This window comes from Dermacentor andersoni, chromosome 7 (genome assembly GCF_023375885.2).
Source record: "Dermacentor andersoni chromosome 7, qqDerAnde1_hic_scaffold, whole genome shotgun sequence".
Lineage (NCBI taxonomy): Eukaryota > Metazoa > Arthropoda > Arachnida > Ixodida > Ixodidae > Dermacentor > Dermacentor andersoni.
Window position 1 is genome coordinate 122592815 of NC_092820.1, and position 19855 is coordinate 122612669.

General features: G+C 45.6%; 2 protein-coding genes and 1 non-coding gene across 6 annotated transcripts in view; 2 read left to right on the plus strand and 1 right to left on the minus strand.

Moving 5' to 3' along the window:
• Positions 1-13264, minus strand: part of Dcr-1 (Endoribonuclease Dcr-1) — a 53481-nt gene extending 40217 nt beyond the window's left edge. The window contains exons 1-5 of one of the 3 annotated variants that reach the window (XM_050181105.3): positions 12806-13264; positions 9762-9918; positions 8753-9465; positions 7072-7279; positions 2261-2994 (exon numbers count right to left, since the gene is read on the minus strand). In XM_050181105.3, the coding sequence (XP_050037062.3) occupies positions 2261-2994; positions 7072-7279; positions 8753-9465; positions 9762-9918; positions 12806-12913 (1920 nt within the window). In that variant the 5' untranslated portion in view covers positions 12914-13264. The remainder of the gene's footprint in view (positions 1-2260; positions 2995-7071; positions 7280-8752; positions 9466-9761; positions 9919-12805) is intronic. The other 2 variants (XM_055072485.2, XM_055072486.2) reach the window with 2 other exon arrangements.
• A 78-nt stretch (positions 13265-13342) lies between these two features.
• On the plus strand, positions 13343-18331 carry LOC126533918 (alpha-ketoglutarate-dependent dioxygenase alkB homolog 6). Of its 2 annotated transcripts, XM_050181136.3 has the most exons (6): positions 13343-13436; positions 13561-13690; positions 13775-13821; positions 14336-14440; positions 16335-16457; positions 17806-18331. In XM_050181136.3, the coding sequence occupies exons 1-6, from the start codon at positions 13380-13382 to the stop codon at positions 18067-18069; spliced, it is 726 nt and encodes a 241-aa protein (XP_050037093.2). In that variant the 5' UTR covers positions 13343-13379; the 3' UTR covers positions 18070-18331. The 2 variants fall into 2 exon arrangements, with proteins under 2 accessions (XP_050037093.2, XP_054928462.2); XM_055072487.2 differs by lacking the exon at positions 13775-13821 and having other exon boundaries at positions 13353-13436; positions 13561-13732.
• Positions 18332-19390: 1059 nt separating this feature from the next.
• TRNAL-UAG (transfer RNA leucine (anticodon UAG)) lies at positions 19391-19471 on the plus strand. Its single transcript has one exon. It is a non-coding gene; the product is annotated as a tRNA-Leu (tRNA).
• The last annotated feature ends 384 nt before the right edge of the window (positions 19472-19855 follow it).

Consider the following 19855-nt stretch of genomic DNA (forward strand, 5'->3'; position numbering starts at 1 on the left):
AAAACAAGGCACATGCCATGCTCTGCTCTGACTCTGAAGAATGGTACAAAGAGCCAGGACCGCTGGTCCACTACCTGTTTCCCACCTACCTATTCTGTTATGCATTCATCACAAATTGATAACGGAAGCTAGGCAAAAATGAGAAAAGGTGACAGTGTGAACATTAGTTAATGCAGCATAAGCTAGCTAATATGATTTCCTGACTCTGGCCAATCAGAGCAGCGTATGAAATCTCAATTTCACCCACTTCAGGTGCCAGACAGATACAGCTTATAGATAAGGTTGCTGAAGCTTGTGACATTAGCAGCATGTTCAACAAGCTTGCATAACATGTTTTTCCCGCTACTACAATCTTCAGAGGAGGGGATGCTGGGCAAGTTGGTATTACATTACGTTGATCTACCAGCGTTTACACGAGGGGCACAAAAAGAAATGACAATGCAAGTGCTGGAGATGTCCCTTCTTTCTGTGCTTCCTGGGTATCATGCTACACTATCATCGCACAGTCTACGCTCGTTGCAATGGAACTGCGTACAGCAGGCTTTCGGATATAACGGACCATATTTCAGCCTTAGTTTGTTTTACCTATGTTATTAATGCAACGAAGTTCACTTTTAATGGACTGTGTTACAACGGACTATCAGCTACAGCGGACAAAGTTAGCGTCAATTTTTTTTTTTTTCAATATCGGGTGTATAAAATGTACTTTTGCAGTGTCAACACGGGCTCACAACTGACTTGCGAGGGTCATCCAACGACCGTGGCTCAATATCGCGTGCACAAGGGAGGAAGGAGGAGCAGAAATGCGCCATCTTATTCTGCGCGCGAGGCACAGAGGCGGTTCTACTCTGGTGGCTGCTGCTTACGGCGTGGCTGCCGTATCTTGAAAGCAATCCGCGATGTGGACAAAATACACGCCCGAGCGGGCCCCATCTTCAAAGCGATCTGCGATGTGGACAAAGTGCGCCCAGTGCAGGTAGCTTCGTATACGCTGTGCCTTCAACGTTTAGTTCGCATCGAAGCAAGAGATAGCACAAAGGTCAATTCACTCGCTGATGATGCCACGCTTATCTTGCTTAATTTGCAATCGCAATCTATGCTTCACCTCTCGGGCGAAACTGCAACATTTTTGTTCATTTTTTTACTTTTCGATGTTCGTCACTTACTCTTTGCAATAAACTTGTTAGACATCACAATGAAAGTTTCGGACAGGTATTTCGGATATTACAGACATTTTTTGTCAGGTTACCAGGATCCCTTGTGATGAGAGTCAACTGTACTATGTTCTATTTTAGCAATCCAGTAAAAAACATACTTCATGGGTTACAAACAAAATTGGCACACTCAACTTGCCACTGTTGAGGGCACCAGAGTGCACGCTTTAGATTCCAGCTAAATGAAATTGAGCGCCCAGAACCCATTCACCCAGTTCTCTCACACTGCTTGGTGGCGGTCTCACCTTCATTCTGGGAGTGCGACCGAGATCTGCTGGAGTTTGGGTCAAACGGCTGCAGCAACTTCTGTTGTTAGCACACCATCTGCTACAGTGGCAGTTATGTGTGTGTGTGTTGTTCGTGCGTCCAACCCATCTGTTTACAACAGAAGCAGTGCTGACATGCTTCTGCGTCAAGCCTCATAGATCTAGAGAGCAACTGAACGTTTGGCTCAAACCCACTTTCTCTGGCTACGACCTAGAGCGCGCTTTGCATTTTTGCAATTTGAGTCGGGGCGCGCTAGAAACTGGCCAAATGCATCCTGACACACGCAAGCATAGAGACCTGGCTTTATAGTTGACCAGATTACATTTTTGTCCATATATGATTTCAAAAGTTTTCACAAGCTATAAAAATTTTGTATGTTTTTCTTGTGGTTGGGAAGCTTCATGTTCATACGTAGCACTGGGACTGTGAGACTGCTACTTGGCCTCTGAGATCGGTGTTGCTTGGTACGAACACAAGTGTTGGAGGCAATGCAGAAATGCAGCAACCTCTATAGGTACTGAGCCATTGTCATTTATCCCACTGCTAATGTTCTCAGCCCGCCATTACCTGCAGAAAAAATAGGTCACAGATCCAAAATGTATTCTTCACAGAGCACTTAGTAGAACTGCCGCAGGCTTGTGTATCTAAGGCAAAAAAGCTCTTTTAAAAATGGGCATACACCAAAGAGAACTCCCAAAGGTTTAACTAGCAGAAGAACCTGCATGCCACAAGCTTGTCACATTCTAAACAGAAAGAAAATAATGCCCATTCACACTGACCTCTATCCCTTCTTCCACAACACTTGTAGCCACCAACAAATTGCACTCTCGCGACCGGAACTTCTGAAGCACTTCCTCTTGTCGCTGAAGGCCCAGGGGGGTCAGGGTGTTTGGCAAACTCCGCAGACTACCACTGCTACGATTTGAGCTCGACTCTCCGAGCGCCGACGGAGCAGTCCTGCCCACCAGAAAGTTGGGGGTGATGAAACCGTATTCGTTTGGACACCGCGTCGCCAGCTTTGAGAGCCACATGCTCAGGATGTAGGCGGTGATCCTCTGCCGCACAAACACAATGCCGCACAGCGCGTTCGGGTCGTCGACTTGATCGGCCCGGTGGCCCGTGGTTCGGAGTGGCACACCTACACTGGTCGACACTGCGGGTGTCAACACACCTGTTGCTGATGCACTACCAGATGCGTCAACTTTTGGAGCAGACGACAATGCAGTAACTCCCACATCTGTTGTAGTGGATGACGTGGTGTCGCCAGTTGCAGGAACTTTCTTGTCTGGCGATAAAATGGACAGCCTGTTGATGTTGTTGGACAATGCAGTGACGAAGTCTTCCGCATTTTGCACAACACTTTCCACATCACTGGTTGGAGCTGTCGCGGGCTGGGCAGAAGAATCCACCACGGCCGGCTTGCTTGTTTCCTCCGTCAATGATTCACATTCCTTGATGGAATTTTGCAACGCTGCACAGCTGTCCTGTCCAACATGCGAGTTGGCAGTGGTACCTGCAAAGGAAAAAAGAAAAGTGCAGCAATTATTATTAGAATACACTCCTAGTTGTTAGGTGGCAGCAAATTAGAAACAAAAAACAAATGGCAGTTTTGCCCTACAGCAAGCAGTGAAATCGATAGCAAGGCTTAGCACTGTGCTGAAGGCACCTCAGAATGGTGACATAATGCGGAACGCTGACAGCGATGTTACAGGTGTCACACCTCAGTGGTGCACAAGATGAGACCAAAGGATAACCGTCGACGTTTGTGAGTGCCCAAATAAAGGATCCAATAAACTCATCTTAGTGTTTACTCTCCATCATGATGACACCAGGGCAGATAGCATGGTGCGATAAGCACAAAGTTGCACAGCAGGAGGTGGAAGGGCAGAAGTGGAAGGCTGGACACTGCTCTGGTTCTGCTGCAGAGCCAATTGAGCGAAGCACGATGGTACGGCCACTTGACTTCGTCGCTTTTGCATTCAAATTTACTGCGTATCTATGGAGACCTGATCCTCCATGTGCAGGACACACATATGCGTCGACACCACGGCAGTGGTGCCGACGGTGTGAATGTACCTCGTGCATTTGCTTAATCGCTATTGCAATAAAAGATTTTAATATTCCCATTCAAACTCTGCCTCTTTTTCTTTGAGAAGCTTGGCAGTGTGTTCTAATGCATCGCTGTAAGCAACTCTGAGGTGTGTAACAGCAGCGAGTCGCCATCCAGCATTCACTTTGTTTAGCCATGTTCGACTACAACCACGTACAATAGAATACAGTTAGACCTCGTTAACTCCAAGTTGTCAAAAGCGGGGAAAATTTCGAGATAAGTGGAGTTTTCAAATAGCAAGTTCACAAAAATATAAGACCCTGGCCGCGCAGAGACCACATACAGCCTTTCAAAGCACGCACCAGCTGCCGCTTAATTTCTTGCAAAAGCTAAATATACCAAGAGTAGTATTTTTGGCAGATCACTTTTGCGAGATACTGTACAACTTGGCACCCAACACGACAGGCATCTATGAGCAACAGTGATCTTCGCACAGAGCCAAGCAAACGCTGCTGCACGTAGGCACTGAAGTGTCCAAAGCCTTGTCATGTGAAACATAGCGAAAGTGCTCGTATCCGCCAAAAAAAGAAATCGACTGGCAATGCTGCCCTAGGGCAGAGATTTCGTAGCCATGCCTCCCGCTCAATTACGTGCCATTATTTCCTGCACCGTTCTTGGCAGGCTTATCCCACTGATAATGCGTGCGGAGCGTCACTATGACCACTGACGAAGCATGACAAGAATCGGTATCAGAAAAGGCATGCTACAACATCGCAGCGCTGAACTTGTTAGTACTTAAGAAAATGCCAAACAAATCCGAAACATTCGGCACAGCTTGCACAGCGCACGGCATGGCCTAGCGTGCTGATTCACATAGAAGCACAGAGCAAAGCAAATAAGTAGGCTGACGACTCCCAGCACGCACGTGAGCTGGAATTCTCAAGGTCACGCGTACCTTCTCACAGCCATTGCCCTTTGTCAGGGGGTCAGAGGAACACTTCGCCGAGATTATCAATGAGATCGCGGCCAGCCGTGAACAGCAGGTGATGAGAGTGGCCCAGAATGAAGCAGAATTTGCTACAAACTTGTAGTCTTGTCACTTTTTGGCGATATCACAGCTGTGCACGAAGCATGGAAATCTCTGGGTGCTGACTTTTTCCCGGTATTTTCGCAGTCTAAATTTCAAGGTATCCGGAGCAAAGCGCAGAAGAATTTTGAGATAAAAGGTGAAAGATACATGGAGTTGACACTGAGCCAGGAAAGAAATTTGACTTAACCATCGTTTTGAGACATCAGAGTTTGAGTCAACAAGGGTTTACATTACACGACAGACCTGGGATTCTGAGAAAAAAATCTCGCCTTACATTTGAATAAATGCAGTATGTTCACTGGGCATTAAGGGGTTAAGATAACATACCAGTCGGCAATGAGAACCAACTTGAAAAGCTATTGTGAAAAGCTTTCTGGGTCTGAGGAGGTTAATGTGAATATTGGACATAATGAAGGTGTTTTTGCATTGGATGAGACATCGTTAAAATGGGGTACGAGTCTAAAGATGCAAAATTTCTGAAAACTTGTAATGGCTTCAAAAAAATAATAATTTTTTCAGGAAAAATTGCAAATAACTTGGTTTCACGCTGTTCGCTAACATATTTGCAGCAGAGCAATTGTATACAGGTGAAAAATATGAACAGCATCAACATATTTTAATTTTCTCAACTAGAAATTCAAGAGTACAGTAAACCCTCGTAATAACGAAGTGATAGGGATGGCGAAAATAACTGCTCATTCGATAAAAGTGAGTACTCCTTAAATGTCAAGAAATCAAAGCTGGAATGGCAGAACTCTGAGAAAGTCTGATGCATGCGTCACGGGGTGCATTTCCGATCGCAATCGTGCCAGATCGGGATCGATTGTGATTGAAAGCGGCCATTCAATGAAGCAAACCTTTATTGAGGTGCTATAAGGGCGGTCAGCTGAGCATGCCGGGTGTTTCTGCCGTGCGCGTGTAATGCCTGCTCCAGTTTGTTCAGGCACTGCATAACGTCATGGTCACAGCCCATGCATTCAACTTTGTTTCGCAGCAGACGGCGACTCTCCCGCATATGCACTACCGTTGGTGTATCACGAGGCTGTTGATCCATCGGCTTTTCGTCCTCATCGGGGCCACCAAGAACCAAGTCTAATATTCCGGCATCTACAGCTGGGGTGACGACGGAACATCAGCGTCAGCCAATGCGAATGAATCGAAGTTGCCCTCCACTTATTCGCTAACGTTGAATTCCAATGGCAGACCACGAGCGCTCGGCCAGAACACGAACGGAGCGCGTCGGTCCAACTGAGATCACTCTTGTCAAATCTTCGAATAATACGCGTGCGCTCCCGCGCAGGGGCACTTAGTACAGGGAAATCAAGTGAGAGCGCTAGATTAGAGGTGGATTGGGTAGGCCTCATCACCATCACCACCATCGTCTGTATCATACTGGCATTCCATGCATTCCTTTTTCTTCTGTGTAGGAAGAATCATCACTGCACTTGGGAACTTATAGTGTCTGAGTCGCAACTGTCACTGTCCAGGATAAGGAAGAGAAACGCATGGCGCGACATAGCGTCCATGTTTTCCACGTTGTTCATAGCTGCCCGTGACCGAAAACAGGCTACCATGACAGGAAGCAGAGGCGGATGAAGGAAATACGTCACACGGACTTCCAGCCAAATCTGCCAATTTCGGCAGAGCAAATATTCTTGCTCCGCAGAGCAATCCAGAATCGGTGGCTGCTCCCAATCTGTTGTTGGAACACGCAACTCACACTCTCATTCTGCCATTTGAATAGGATTGCTCCATACAGAGCAGAAAAACTTTATCTGGAGCTACCATTGTAATTCAACATAACGTTTCTGTGCACAGCTTCGTAAAGATTGTTGCAAATGTTGTGACCATCGCCAGGCTCACCTAAGTGCAGCCGGCATATGCAAGACAGTCTGCAAACTTTGCAGGTGCCAGCTCTTTCCATGAATGATTTAACAAATGTATGGCACGAAGCAGGCCTATGTTGCAGCTCTTGTTGACATCATATCTGATGAGCATGCACTGTGAAAGACGCTTGCAGTATAGCTTTCGCGTGGTCTCAATAACGACCTGTTCCACAGGCTGCATAGGGCCAGTCATCCTTCTCCAACTCGCATATCAAAAAGACTTCTTGCTCTAAGGTCAGACACTTTCGCGCGGAGACTGGTGGCACCATTTCCAATTGAATACCACAAACGCACACGGAAACCACAACTCTAGGTTCAACCATGTCCTATGACCGAAGTGCACTGCTACTGCGTCTGCAGCCGATCCACGAAACTGTACTTAGGAATGTGATGCTCAGAACTCATCAACAAGAAGACTATGAATGATGCTTCATGGGCAATACATTTCACAAGTCGCTTTTGCAGTATCTACACGATACAGGACTCCATGATTATATGCAATTTCATTTCATTCATCTAAAAAAAAAAAAAACAAGAAGAGGAGGAGACTGTAGCAGCAGCTACCTTGCTGCTGCTGTGGCCTGTACTCTCGCAGTATCCGCAGCAGGTGCCTGAACTTGGCTGGCTGGTGGACAGCATCACTCGGCTCGAGATCCCTAGCCAAATCCTCGGTGAGTCGTGCGACTTGCTGGATCACCGTGTGGACCACCAGGAGCGCCATGCGTGACCAGTTCACGGCGGGACCCAGGCTGTCCACCGCTTGGGACACCTCCTACAAATGCAGCAAATGAGTGACCGATTCGACAATCTTTTGGGACCCTTTCCGCTAACTAGAAGGTGCAAGGTCTGTCCAAGCAAAAGTTTTAAAGCGAATAATTTATTATTACTTTTTTGCCTGTTTCACCCATTTTCGTGGTTTGTCAGTGGTCGGACTCGGCAAGGAAAGTGTTTTTTCACTTACAGCACCAATCAATGTTGCTTACATTGCCCATCAATATAAATAGTTTCTACACAATCTTCTGTCTTGATTCTAACTTCCTAGCATCTTTCAAGAGAAGTCAAAAGCTTTCAGCATGACTGTCTACTGAGGTGTGCCAATATTCGAAATTTTAGAATAACAAATTGCATATTGCCACTTTGATTTGGTCTTCGAATAGAACATTCACTATTCGTTAATATGAATATTTCTTCGATAGTTTTCAACTATTTTAGATCAACTATGCGTGAACAAGCGCATAACTGGACCGGAAGTGCGATTTATTTCTGCGGCCAGAGTAGACATAAAATGTGACAATTTACGCAGTGGAGCTCTCTATGCAATGCTCAGGGAGCTAAAATTTTTCTTTGAAACCCGATCAGACCCACTCTCTGAAGAATCCAGCACTTGCAAACAAACTGTTTATCTGTTCCTAATGCTCCATTTATGTTTTTAATAAAAGACACATCATAATGTGCAATGTAATGACGGAAGTTTGCTAACATTGTGAATATACTAGGATGTGAACATCGTTGTATATTCACACAGAAAAAAAAAAAAAATAAAGGAGCATTTTTTCAAGGTTACCCCCAACCGCAAGAGTTTTACCCCTGCATGTTGTAATACAAAACTCCCAGCCCCTACAAGAACACCTTCCACAAGAGTGAGATTTGGACAAAAATTGTTGAGGAGCTGGGGATCAGCAGAAGAGTAGCAGGAAAGTATTGCCGTGTCCAAACTTCTAATGCTTTTGCAGAGCCAGGTGAATCCATCACCACCAGCTTCGAGACTTCTGCTTCTTCTGCAGCTCCTAGCACATCTCCAAAAACAACAGGCTAAGTGGAATAAAACTATTTGTTCGCCTTCTATATTCATATTTAAAATCAGTGCGGGTGATGTTGCATGCAATCACTTTTTATAATGAGCAACAGATCCACGAATGAACATGTTGCTTGAAATAGTGTGGTGAAAAGCGCCACCACGCAGACAAGCGTGCTCACAGCAGGCAGATTTGTCAACAGCGGTGCCGGCAGAGCAAATGACAACAGCTTGGATATGTGCGAAAGACAACTTCCGTCCGTGAGAGAGTTTTGACTTTGTCATCACTTCCCAAGTATGAACGAAGCCTAAATGTCTACAATGGTCCCCCCGCACTGAAAACCAGGCCACAGAGAAAGACATCCATCGTCAAATGACGACCCCTGTGTGAGTCAGGTGCCCAACAACCCGACACAGGAACCAGACAGGAAGCACACAAAAGGGGTTCACCTTGAGAAACAGGTCAGCCACCTCTCGGGCACACCACGGGCCCAGGGTGACGAGCATGTAGCACAGCTCGACGAGGTAGCGCTGCGACTGCCGCAGCGAAGCCTTGTTCCGCTCATCCAGCTGACCCTCCGTGCCCCCCAGGAACTCCATCGCCTCGTCCAGCAGCCTTAGCGCAGTCTCCAGGTTTTTCGCGGACTCCCCATCACCGCTGCTGCCGCCATACACAGCGTACTCGACGACCACTTCCCTGGGCCGGCTGCCATACTTGCCGACGACCGTCAGCTCGCTAGAAGTGCACGCGACGCTCTGGAAGCCGTCCTCGAGTTCAAGGATCTCCGCCTCAAGCAAAGAGGGTCGTTGCCTCTTCTTTGTCGCGAGTGGTGCCGCAAGCCCCAGCACGCTCAGCCGGCCCTCGATGACGTAGTCCATGACAAAGTTCAGCACAGGCTCAAACTCAATATGGCGCAGCGCCTGGTTGCACTCGTCGAAGACGACAAGGTTCAAGTGGTCGACGAGCTCTTCGGCGATGTCTGCATCCGCATTGACCAAGTGGCAGGTGAAGGCGCCGGCCGTCATTACGAGGACGTGGTGGTCGCGGAACAGTTTCGGGAAGTCCATGCGCTCCTCGGTCTTGTCGGTGGGATCGCCGACAAAGACGGATTTGAGATCGGTGTAGTCCTCCATCATCTTCTGGTGCCGCACGCCAGACTCGGCTGCACGAGACAAACCACTTTGATTGCACACATTAACCACTTTGGTACTTAGTAGTACTTGTGCCTCCTTTTTGACTTCCCCAGAAATAAATTTATGTGATTGTTATTTCACAAAGCTAGAGTAATTAAAAAGGGCTTGGCTAGTGAAACCTGCTAATAAAGGTAAGCGCACTCAGCACAATGAGCATACTGAAATACATTCTGCCGGCGCGGTATGTTAAACACAGCTGATATGAATACTGTTCGAGTTGAGTTTTCTCGATCAACCTGAATGAGAATGCCAGAGCTGTCCTTACCTGATGGAACCAGAATTAGCACTCGCTTGCCACCAGCAGCAAAGCTTTGCCGGACCTGGTAGGCTAGCTCCTTGACCAGCATCACCACCATGAAGGTCTTCCCCGATGACAAGAACACGATGGAATTCTGCTGCTTTGCGGTGTCCAGTAGTTCCACCTGGAAGCGGCGCAAAATTGCTGTTGCAGTGGAGCCGCACCTGCTCCATGCAAAAGCTGAATATGTGCCGGCACTGGGGAAGGCCTAGCAACACATTTAACTAGAGGTGTGCGAATATTGGAAACTTTTGAGTAACGAACCAAATATTGTCTCATTTGAATCGGTTTTTGAATCAAATAGTATTTGAATATCTCAAATTGTCAACAGTGCATAAAACAAAATTGGAGCAAAATGATAAATTTCATCCTCACTGGCATAATAGGCTGGATGTGAGATGTTACAGTGACAGGTTGCGTGTAGGCCAGCTGCTTCTTGATAGTGGTCGCAAACATATCAGGGGCAAATTTCACATCTTTCTTTCATTTTTTTTGATTATCTTCTTCTTGTGGACATATATTTTGCCCAATAAACAGTTCGCTTGAGCATCATCAAGTATGTGTGATCATGTTCCTTTGTACGCGTCTTGTTTGAGCTATGCACAGATTCACAACGACCAACAAAGAATGAGCAATCTGTCTTAAAAGTTAGTTTTCAAGATGCATCCCTGTCAGCCCTTCGAACCAAATTAAAATCTCAAGATTAGCTATTCATGAGGTAGTGCCCTTATTTTGTTAGGAGGCACTTCGAGCGCTAATATATATATATATATATATATATATATATATATATATATATATATATATATATATATATATATATATATATATATATATTCCTTGGAGCAAGAAACAGGTTATTTTTTAATAGGAATACAGGGGGGAAGAATGAGGGGTTTCATTGTCTGGCAGCCCAAAGTTCAGGATTTCTCTGGTAAGGTTCACGAACTATTAACTCAAGCAATTCCCTCCATTGGGACACAAATATTCTCTTTGAACAAGTGAAATTCCACACAGGAACACGTAATAGATGGTAAATGTGTAAGGACATGTAAAGGCAAAGAGAGTTGCTCGCAAATCATGTGACGAACTTAGCTCTATACAAATCATCGTTGCCAGGCATTATTAACAGATTCAAATGAAACCACATTAACAACAAACAAGAGAGAGACAGGCTTTGCAGTCTATTTTTTACTTTCTTTATCTGCACTTCTTTAAACAAAGGAAAAAAAAAGTAGTGCACATGGTCATGCTTCGAGAAAATGAGATGCTTTTCCTCATTTTACAAAGCCGTTGTTGACGTACATTATGATATGCATCAGGAGCATTTCCGTGTCCATCTTAGGGACATGTCGGGCCTTTCGTCCTTGTCGACCTGTTGGTTACCAGTGTACGCTGTTGCAAGAAAATTAGTGGAATACCAACTAGACGATTCAGCCACCCTTCGATGAATGTAACGTAGTTGGATAAACATCCTCCTAATATCACAGCTGCCATTCGCAATGAACACACCATTAACACTGCGTTAATCCACTTTGTAGTACATTACTGCCGTTTACATGCATGCAAAGTGCAGGAAATGAAATGCAATGTGCCATATGTCACATTCATGTAAACGGGGCTACTGAAAAAGCAACAAGCTAATTCATTCATTCAGCACTGGCACATGCTGATTATATATTTTTATATATGTTGGCTTTCATTCGAGTGTTAAGTGAGAATGAGGCATTACCATATTCATATAACAACAGAACAACAACAATAATAATAATAATAATATATCTTGACCAATTGCCCACAAGCGCCGGACAGTGTTCATTAGCTTCGTTACGCCTGCATTTATTATTATCCTTCAGAAATGAGCAAATGTCGTAGAGCAATTGAGATTAATCCCACGTTTATAAATTTTGTTCGGAGCGCAAAAATCAAGAATTATTGGGTTTTACCCCAAAACAAAGACACTATGTACGTGTTCCCTCGTTTTGTACGGTAACTCTACTTACCACTACCACCGTACGCCAGAGTCATTACTGAAAGCGATGAAATTCCAGAACTATGGGAGCGACTTTCTCAAAGCCGTTTCTGCAGTTACTGATGAGACAGACTGTCGAGACTACAAAACCTGCGAGTGACTTTTGCAAATGCCCAGCATCTACCAAGCACATGTTATTCTCTATAAGTGTCACTGTCTCTATGCGGCGCCTCTGAGACAACTTATTGTGGAAGGATTAGTAATATGCAAGAACTACCGCAATGATATCATTCAATTTCACTGCAACCGCTGATCTGACATCATGGCGTGGGCCACATTCTGAAACGATGCACTTCGGCGATACTATAGCCTCGGCCATGCCTTCGCCAACTGCGCGCACCGATTGGCTGTCTTGGAAAAATCAGATGAGCTACGTCATCCGACTTTGCTCAACCAGCCAATCAGGACGCGCCTGACGGCGATAGTATCGCCGAAGTGCATCGTTTCGGAATACGGCCCATGAGATATGAAACACAAAAATAAAGCGCTTGTTGCTATTATCGTGCCACAAGCAGCAGCATTGGTGTCGTGGCATATGCGAGGATAACGCATTGCCAAAAGGACAAGAATGAAGCCCTCGAACGTCGTTTCGCTATAATGTGTGCAGCCATGCATCGCAACATAGCTAAACACCGCATACAGAATCTGGAAGTCAGCGGTAGCTGCGAGCCACTGGCTGACAGCACGTTATCGCAGCTACACAAGATAGTCAGCAAACGAGAAATATCAGCACCGCAGGAGCAGATAAAATATCCGAAGGCAAGCAGTGTCTGATCAGCTCTCGCAGGATCGAGATGTTCCTGTTCGAAAGATGCGAGATGTGGCGCCTTGTCGTACGAAACGGCGCAAATCGCGAGCGTGTGTCACTTGCGTCTTGCCGTCCCGGACACTTTCGGCGAGAAAAACTTTGTCTCCGAGTTATTACCAGGCAGAGGAGAGACGCAGTGAACAATGTATATCTCTGTCAGGTGTGTCTAACCTGGTATTCCAAGGGCGTGAACGTCTTGGTTTGCACGTTTTCGAGGAAGTGGTGCCGACGTTGTCTCGGTTGCGGCGCCTCGCCGACGCCGGGTCTCTTCACAACCATCTTGGGCGAGTCGCAGGGTGATTCTGCGCCGAATCTGCGAGCACGACGAAGTGTGCAGGTCTCACAGAGTATCAGGAGCCCGGGACAAACTGGACCACCGGTTTACAAAAGGCAATGCCGCACACTTCACATACACGCGCGCGCAAAGCGATAAAAACTCGCAACCTCCGAGACACGTCTGCTAGCCAAGCCCCATTTCGAGTCACCGTCCGATGTTTCCAGCGGTATCCACGGTCAGCTCCTGACGGCCATGCGACGTACTGGTAGTTATAGAATCTTTCTGTATCCAAAGAAAACGGCGATTGCTTTCAGGACATCGTCGTCTTGCGACGGCAACAAAATACACACACCAGCGGGCAAAAACCGAAAGGCGCACAAACTGAACCGATGTAGCGATTGGTTGATGGCGTTCACGTGATCACTTGTAGCCAATCGCGAAGACAAAAGCAAATTCGTCTTGGGTAACATGGCGGCGCCCATGTGCGGCTTGGCCGGTGATCTGGACAAATTTCGAATCGCGTCGGTGAGGGTCGTTACATTCGTTGTTTTTGTTAGTGAAAAAACGTCCGAAACGCATGCGTTCGAGGAAGCCATGTTCAGTACTTTCCCGTGCGATCGGTATAGTATAAGTGTTCTCTTGTTTTCAGCTGCCTGACAGCGTCTACTACGTTCCGAATTTCATCACAGAAATTGAAGAGAAATACCTCCATGACAAAGTGTACGACGCACCCAAGCCAAAGTGGGTCCAACTCGCCCGCAGGCGGCTCCAGAACTGGGGTGGGTACTAAGGCGGACAGAATTCGAACTCCAGGTCGCATGGTTAAGTACAAGTCTACGTTATACATCGGTTTACCTTCGCAGGTGGACTGCCCCATCCCAAAGGCATGGTTTCAGAAGCTCTGCCGCAAGTAACTTTTTTCTGATATTGCCCGAAGCTAAACTGCAATAACGAATAACTGAGCGCGCGAGATGGAGAAGGTGCTTTGAACTCGTTTGACACTTTCTGCATCTTTCCGTCGCTCCCATTTCATCAGAATGCTGGGGAAATTGAGAATTCGTTTCATCTTGATTATAAACTGTCAGTGCGAGTCATCAGCCGTGGTCAGGACCTCCCATCGCTATGCACACGCCAAGACGTTACGATGTGCAAGAAAACCTAGAATCCGAATAACGCTAGCGTGAAACTGCAAAGGCAAGGATACAGCTCCAATTGAATGCGAATTTTCATATAGTAGTACAATAGTACAGTATAATAGTACAAGCTAGTGTGAAAATTGACGGTACGATTGACGAGGTCATGCGCACTAAATAGCTTCCTTGTATGCTCAGCGAAGTATTCACTTCTGATTGAGGTACATAAGGCAGAGTTGCATCTCGGTTATTGCATTGATTTTTGCTGATGGACACTCAACCTTGATGCAGTGGCTGAAGGACATATCTGCCAAAGTGGCTAGCCTGGGAGTCTTTGGTGAGAAGTTGCCAAATCATGTCCTCGTCAACGAGTACAAGCCTGGTGAAGGAATCTTGGTGGGTTTCACAAACCATTGTCGTGCCACTTTCACAATTCCTGTCTTCAGTAGCACTACTGTAGTCTGTAGCTAGCAGGTGGCTATGTTTTCATTCGCATGACTGCAATTGCAGCTTGTGTGCAATTAATTATGCATTTTTCAAACTTGATGACGATGATGATCACTAATGGCATCCGCTTTGCATCGAGTGGTGACAGATAATCGCCTAGCATACCCGAGGCACATGTTTCCATAACCTAGCAGTCTACCTATCTCTGCTTTATCTCAATGGCATGCGTCTGTGGCAATCCTGTGAACATCCCTTCCCTGGTTTTGTTTGTTGCCAGTCTTCACTGCTGACAAGTTAGTGGAGTACTCCCATCAGCTTTGAACGCCAAAGCTTCTGCAAAGTGAACATACTTGATAAGAATGATGATTTATTGGTGTTCTCTTTAACTATGGGTGGTGACACCTAGTCACCTAGCCTGCTTGAGCTAAAGAGGTACTCTATAGATGCTTATCAGTGTAGCATTTTGCCTATGTCTCCTTAATATTTTCTGCTTCCTAAAGACCTCGATATTCTACCTTGTATGGTTACCTATTCCTGTAACGGATTCAGTCCTATCAATCTCTTTGCTGCATGTTTTCCACCAATACTCAACTTGTGCAGGCTGACATGCACTTCCTGGTCACTGATGATCATGCAGATATTCTAATGAGCTTGTGGCTTACATGGCTGAGTTACTTTGCATACAGTTATCACGGAATGAAATGTGACAGTGAGAAAACTGAATAGATTGCACATTTTGCTTTCCACATTCGCCAGTACTTATCAATGCTTAGCATTCCGGCTGAAGTACCTATATTTCATTCTGGCATGACTATGCGTCCTCAGGATTGGTTAAAACGTGCCTGTTTTCTGAGAACCAGCTCTTTATTAGAGAGGTCAGTGGCTCTATGGAAAGGCTTTGCTGTCTGATATCCTTGTTCATATCCAGGCCTACACAACACTGACAAAAAGAAGATTTCAGTGATTCCATTGCTGTGTCTACGTAATATACTTGTGGTGGAGATGGTCTGGTTGACTTTTGGCCATCCGGTGCTGCTGCACGTTGTTGCTTTGTGCAAAGCAGCTTGTCACGGCTACAGAGTGAAAAGAGAATAAATTTTCCTCCAATTTTTTTCATTGCACTTTATTTACGCTATCAATGTTGATCATTTGGACACAGGTGAAGTCGAGCTAATTAAGCTTCAGACATGGTGTGTTTCTGATGGGCAAGACATCCTAGCAAAAGTGACAGTTTTCAAGCGAAGCTTGTATTGCCTCACTAGTATCGGCGTCAGTGTTGCTGTATGAAAAAACTCAAGCTGCGTGAAAATAAGAATTGCTTGTCGGTCTGTGGATTCGAACCACCGACCTCCGCGTTGCAAGACCACCACGCTAAGCGATTCAGCCACTGTTGGACCATCATACGCAGCCTTTAAAGCGGGATATTATATGCCTGAAGAAGTAGACACAGCGCAAGGCATGAGCCAATCACAGGCACCCTTCCCTCTGAAGGAGGGAAAGGGTGATCACATTTGCTCGCTTTGCGCCCTCCAGTTTGGGCCCAGCAGTCAGATGGGGAGGCTGCATTTGGTTCGTTCTGCTGGAGAGCAGGCTGTGTTCAAACAACAGGAGCAGGCTGCGCTTCGTGCATTCGGCTGAAGAAGAGGCAGCGTTTCATGAATGCCGCCTGGAATTCGCTCGAGAAAGGGCTCGTTGTCAACGTGCTGACCTCGCCGTGAGGGAGTGCGAAGCCGAGGTGTTACGACAACGGAGAGCCGCAGTTCCCGAGCTTCGCTTGCAGCCATTTTTCGTTTGGGGAAGGATTCATAATTTTCTTTTTCTTTTTGATGTCTTCTCATCACAGCCTCACGAAGATGGCCCACTGTACTACCCAGTGGTGACTAACATCACCTTGAATTCGAGTACCGTCATCGATTTCTACAAGCCACGGAAAAGCACAACTTGCGAAGTAACTGCCGATGCAAAGGTATCGAGACTTGCCACATATGTAACCGTTAATGTCCACATTAGGCTCTGTATTGGACAGTATAGTATGCATGCCTTGATAAGGCGGAATCACTCGTAGTTCTGTTGTGTTCTGTGGTGTCTTAAATGAAGGTGTATTACTGGCATGGAAACTAGCTTGTATCTCTAATTTGCATTGACTGTTGTTTAAATAAGAGCACCAGCTAAACATGACTTTCACAGTTAAGCGACTGGCTGGTTAGTTAAGTTACAGTTAAGCCACTGGCTTGGATTTTGCACAGAAGTAACATTTCGCGGTGGGCTCAGTTTAATGCCACGTTCATGCGCCTTACTTGCCTGTTTTGTTCACAATAGGTCTGAAACGCACATTTTTGATGCCTCTAAAGACGATTTCATTGCAACGGAATGGTGACACTGCAAGGCTTTGCACTGGCAGAATATTTGATTGCCAATTACTCTGCTGCTCACACAAAGTGCATTTCACAACTTTTAATCTGAAAATATTTGGACAACTGAGAACCAATTTTTGTGCTACCCGTTCCTTTTCTCTTTGCTTTTGCAGTGGAAAGCTTATCAGTCAGACAGTCCAACCCTTCAATAGTAACGAAAAAAAATGGCGCAGTAAATTCTTTTTAATATGAATTTTTCTATCTGCAGTTGTGATCGTGAGCATGAAGTCATTTGCTGTAAACTTGCTGGAAACGGTGGTATGTGAGTGCAATAGCGATTGCACGCCAGCGTTGGTGGGAAGTGATAGGATGTGCCAGCAGTGCTATTCATGTAGTCCTGGCACCCATTCACTGCACTAGTTGAAGGCACTTTTTATCTCACAGCAAGACCACAGAACTCTGAGTACTCGCTTGCGCACTCGTGCACTCGTCCTATGGGCTCCCATGCATTGAGAGACATCGCAGCGTTGCCATTTCACTCGTTGCTGCTTTTCTTTAGTCGTAATGTGCATAGATCAAATCGCAAATTTCTATGTAATGTAAAGACTCCGATTTTAAACTACAAGTATGGTGCACTTAATAACAGCAGACTTGCGTATGGTAATCTGATTGCACACATCTCAAGTACTAAGGTTTCAATGCCACTTCGTGCCACATACCAGGTTTCGCAACTTTCCATGCCAATTGTAAATTACAATTCCTACTGAAATCGCAAATAGTATGCTTGATTTTATCATTATAAATCACGGTCTTTCCATTTCTGCTAATGTCTTGCAACACGTTCTGGCCGATGGTCAGTCGATACATTCCATACTTTCTCTAGGCGACAGTTCAAGGTGCCTTTAATCATGCACAGGTGTGTGAGAGTGTGTGTGATACAAGCTTACAATGCCTACGCAGGACACGGAGACGAATTCCCACATAGGCTCGCTTCTGCTGGAGCGGCGGAGTCTCTTGATAACGAGCGGTGCCATGTACACCGATTACCTCCATGGCATTGAGGGCAGGACAAAAGACATCATCGACGATTCCATCAAGAACATCGATGCCTGTTCCGTGAAACAGGGCACAGTGCTACAGAGGGAGACAAGGGTTTCCCTCACCATACGAGTTGTTCCAAAAGTGCTCCGAGCAAATGTGCTCCAAGCACTGTTCAAGAAGTGAACTATCTTTACAGTCGGGGACATTTGAAATGTACTTCTTTTGTTCTGTCATGATTCATTTATTTGAGGCAATGAGATCGGAAGGACTCTGAACCAAAATGAAACTTTTGGCTCACCAACATGCTTTCCGTCCACAGGGTGTGTATGAAGTGTTTACGAGCCCGTCATCACTTTGTGTGCCTACCTCAACTTTGCATCAGGGGTATAACAGTCAAGGAAGATTGTTTTTGTTTGTAATAAAAGCAACCACATGTCTTTGTTTATCTGTCTTTTCCATCTGCTTTCATTATGACATATCAGATGTGGTTCATTTGATACATCGTGTGCAGGGGTGTCGGCAAAATGTTGCTTTGCTTATCACTTCAAAGGTCCTTCATTCTCGTGGAGTACAAAAGCTGTGACGTGCAGAAATGGTGCCAACAAGCGGTGTGCTACAGGAGACTTCAGTTGATAGCTTAGCGGGAGATATGCTTCAGATGCTTCTGAAGTTTGTGCTTTTGTTATGGGTTGTTCGTTACACATGCAGTATGTTGGTAAAAGAACTGATCTTGTGGCTGTGTGTCGTAAATCTTCTCATTTGCAGCAAAAAAAGCAACTGTGCCATTTAATTGGCATTCTTGCATCATAGCTGGAACTCTCGAATAAAGACGTGTAAACAAGAAGAAAACTTCCCTGTTTGATTTGACAATTATAGTAATAAAGTGTGTCAAACGAAAGTAGTTAATGCACTTGTGCGATAGATATGACCCTCGCAAATTTTCTACATTGTGAATAAGGAGCTCGTAAATTCGACTAGGCGTGTTTTCTTTATAGTCTCCCCCCCCCCCCCCCCAATCCGGTTTTAGGTGCTGAGCTGTGCTCCCTAACGGATTGCAAAAAGAAAAAAAGAACTCTCCTCCGCAATCATTATCTCCTTTTGAGGCGCATTCTCACTTTATTGTACATACACATTTTAATGTTTCTGCATTGGAATTTCAGTGTAACAACGATACGGTTGGATATAGGGAGTTGCAAAATCTATGGTTCAGAAGGGGCGAACGCGAGGTGCTCCGTTTGCGACATGAAAATTGCGTGCTAGGTTTCGTAGCAGACGACGACCGGTTCGACCGTCGAGCAACGCATTACGTTTGTGAAGTTTCCCGTGCCACTGCTTACATTTAGCAGTAGTCATTGGGCAGTCGTGAGTCGCTGCCTCTTTCTGTGCAAACTTATATGACCGGCGAGTGACGTATAACAATGAGAAAATTAATTATTTGAATTACTTCAATGAAATAATTCCGTCAGCTCGATACCGTCTCATCTGGTAGGCGCCGAGTACCCGCGGTAGCGTGGCCGAGCGGTCTAAGGCGCTGGTTTTAGGCACCAGTCTGATAAAGGCGTGGGTTCGAATCCCACCGCTGCCATAACTTTTGTTAACTTTTTTTTTTAGGGGTACATATTCACAAAGTATTTTAACCAAGACATCTCTAGCGCCTTCGAAAGCGTGTACTCGAGGTACTTTTTTTCACTGGCACGATCTTCGAAATTGTTGGGACGATTATTCCCCCATCACCGCGTAGACACACGAGTGAATTATAGGGCTGACGGACGAATATCGCTTTACCAGCGAGTAGTAAAATCCTGCTTCGGTATGAACGTCATTTTGTAGTCTAACCCTACAAAAAAAAAAAAAAAAAAAAAAAAAAAACGCGAAGGTTTAGTCAAACTGAACACGTGGTCAGCTATCGCTTATCTGCGAGCTTGTTTGTACACTGGATTTGTACATTATTTTTCATATAGGAGAGGAC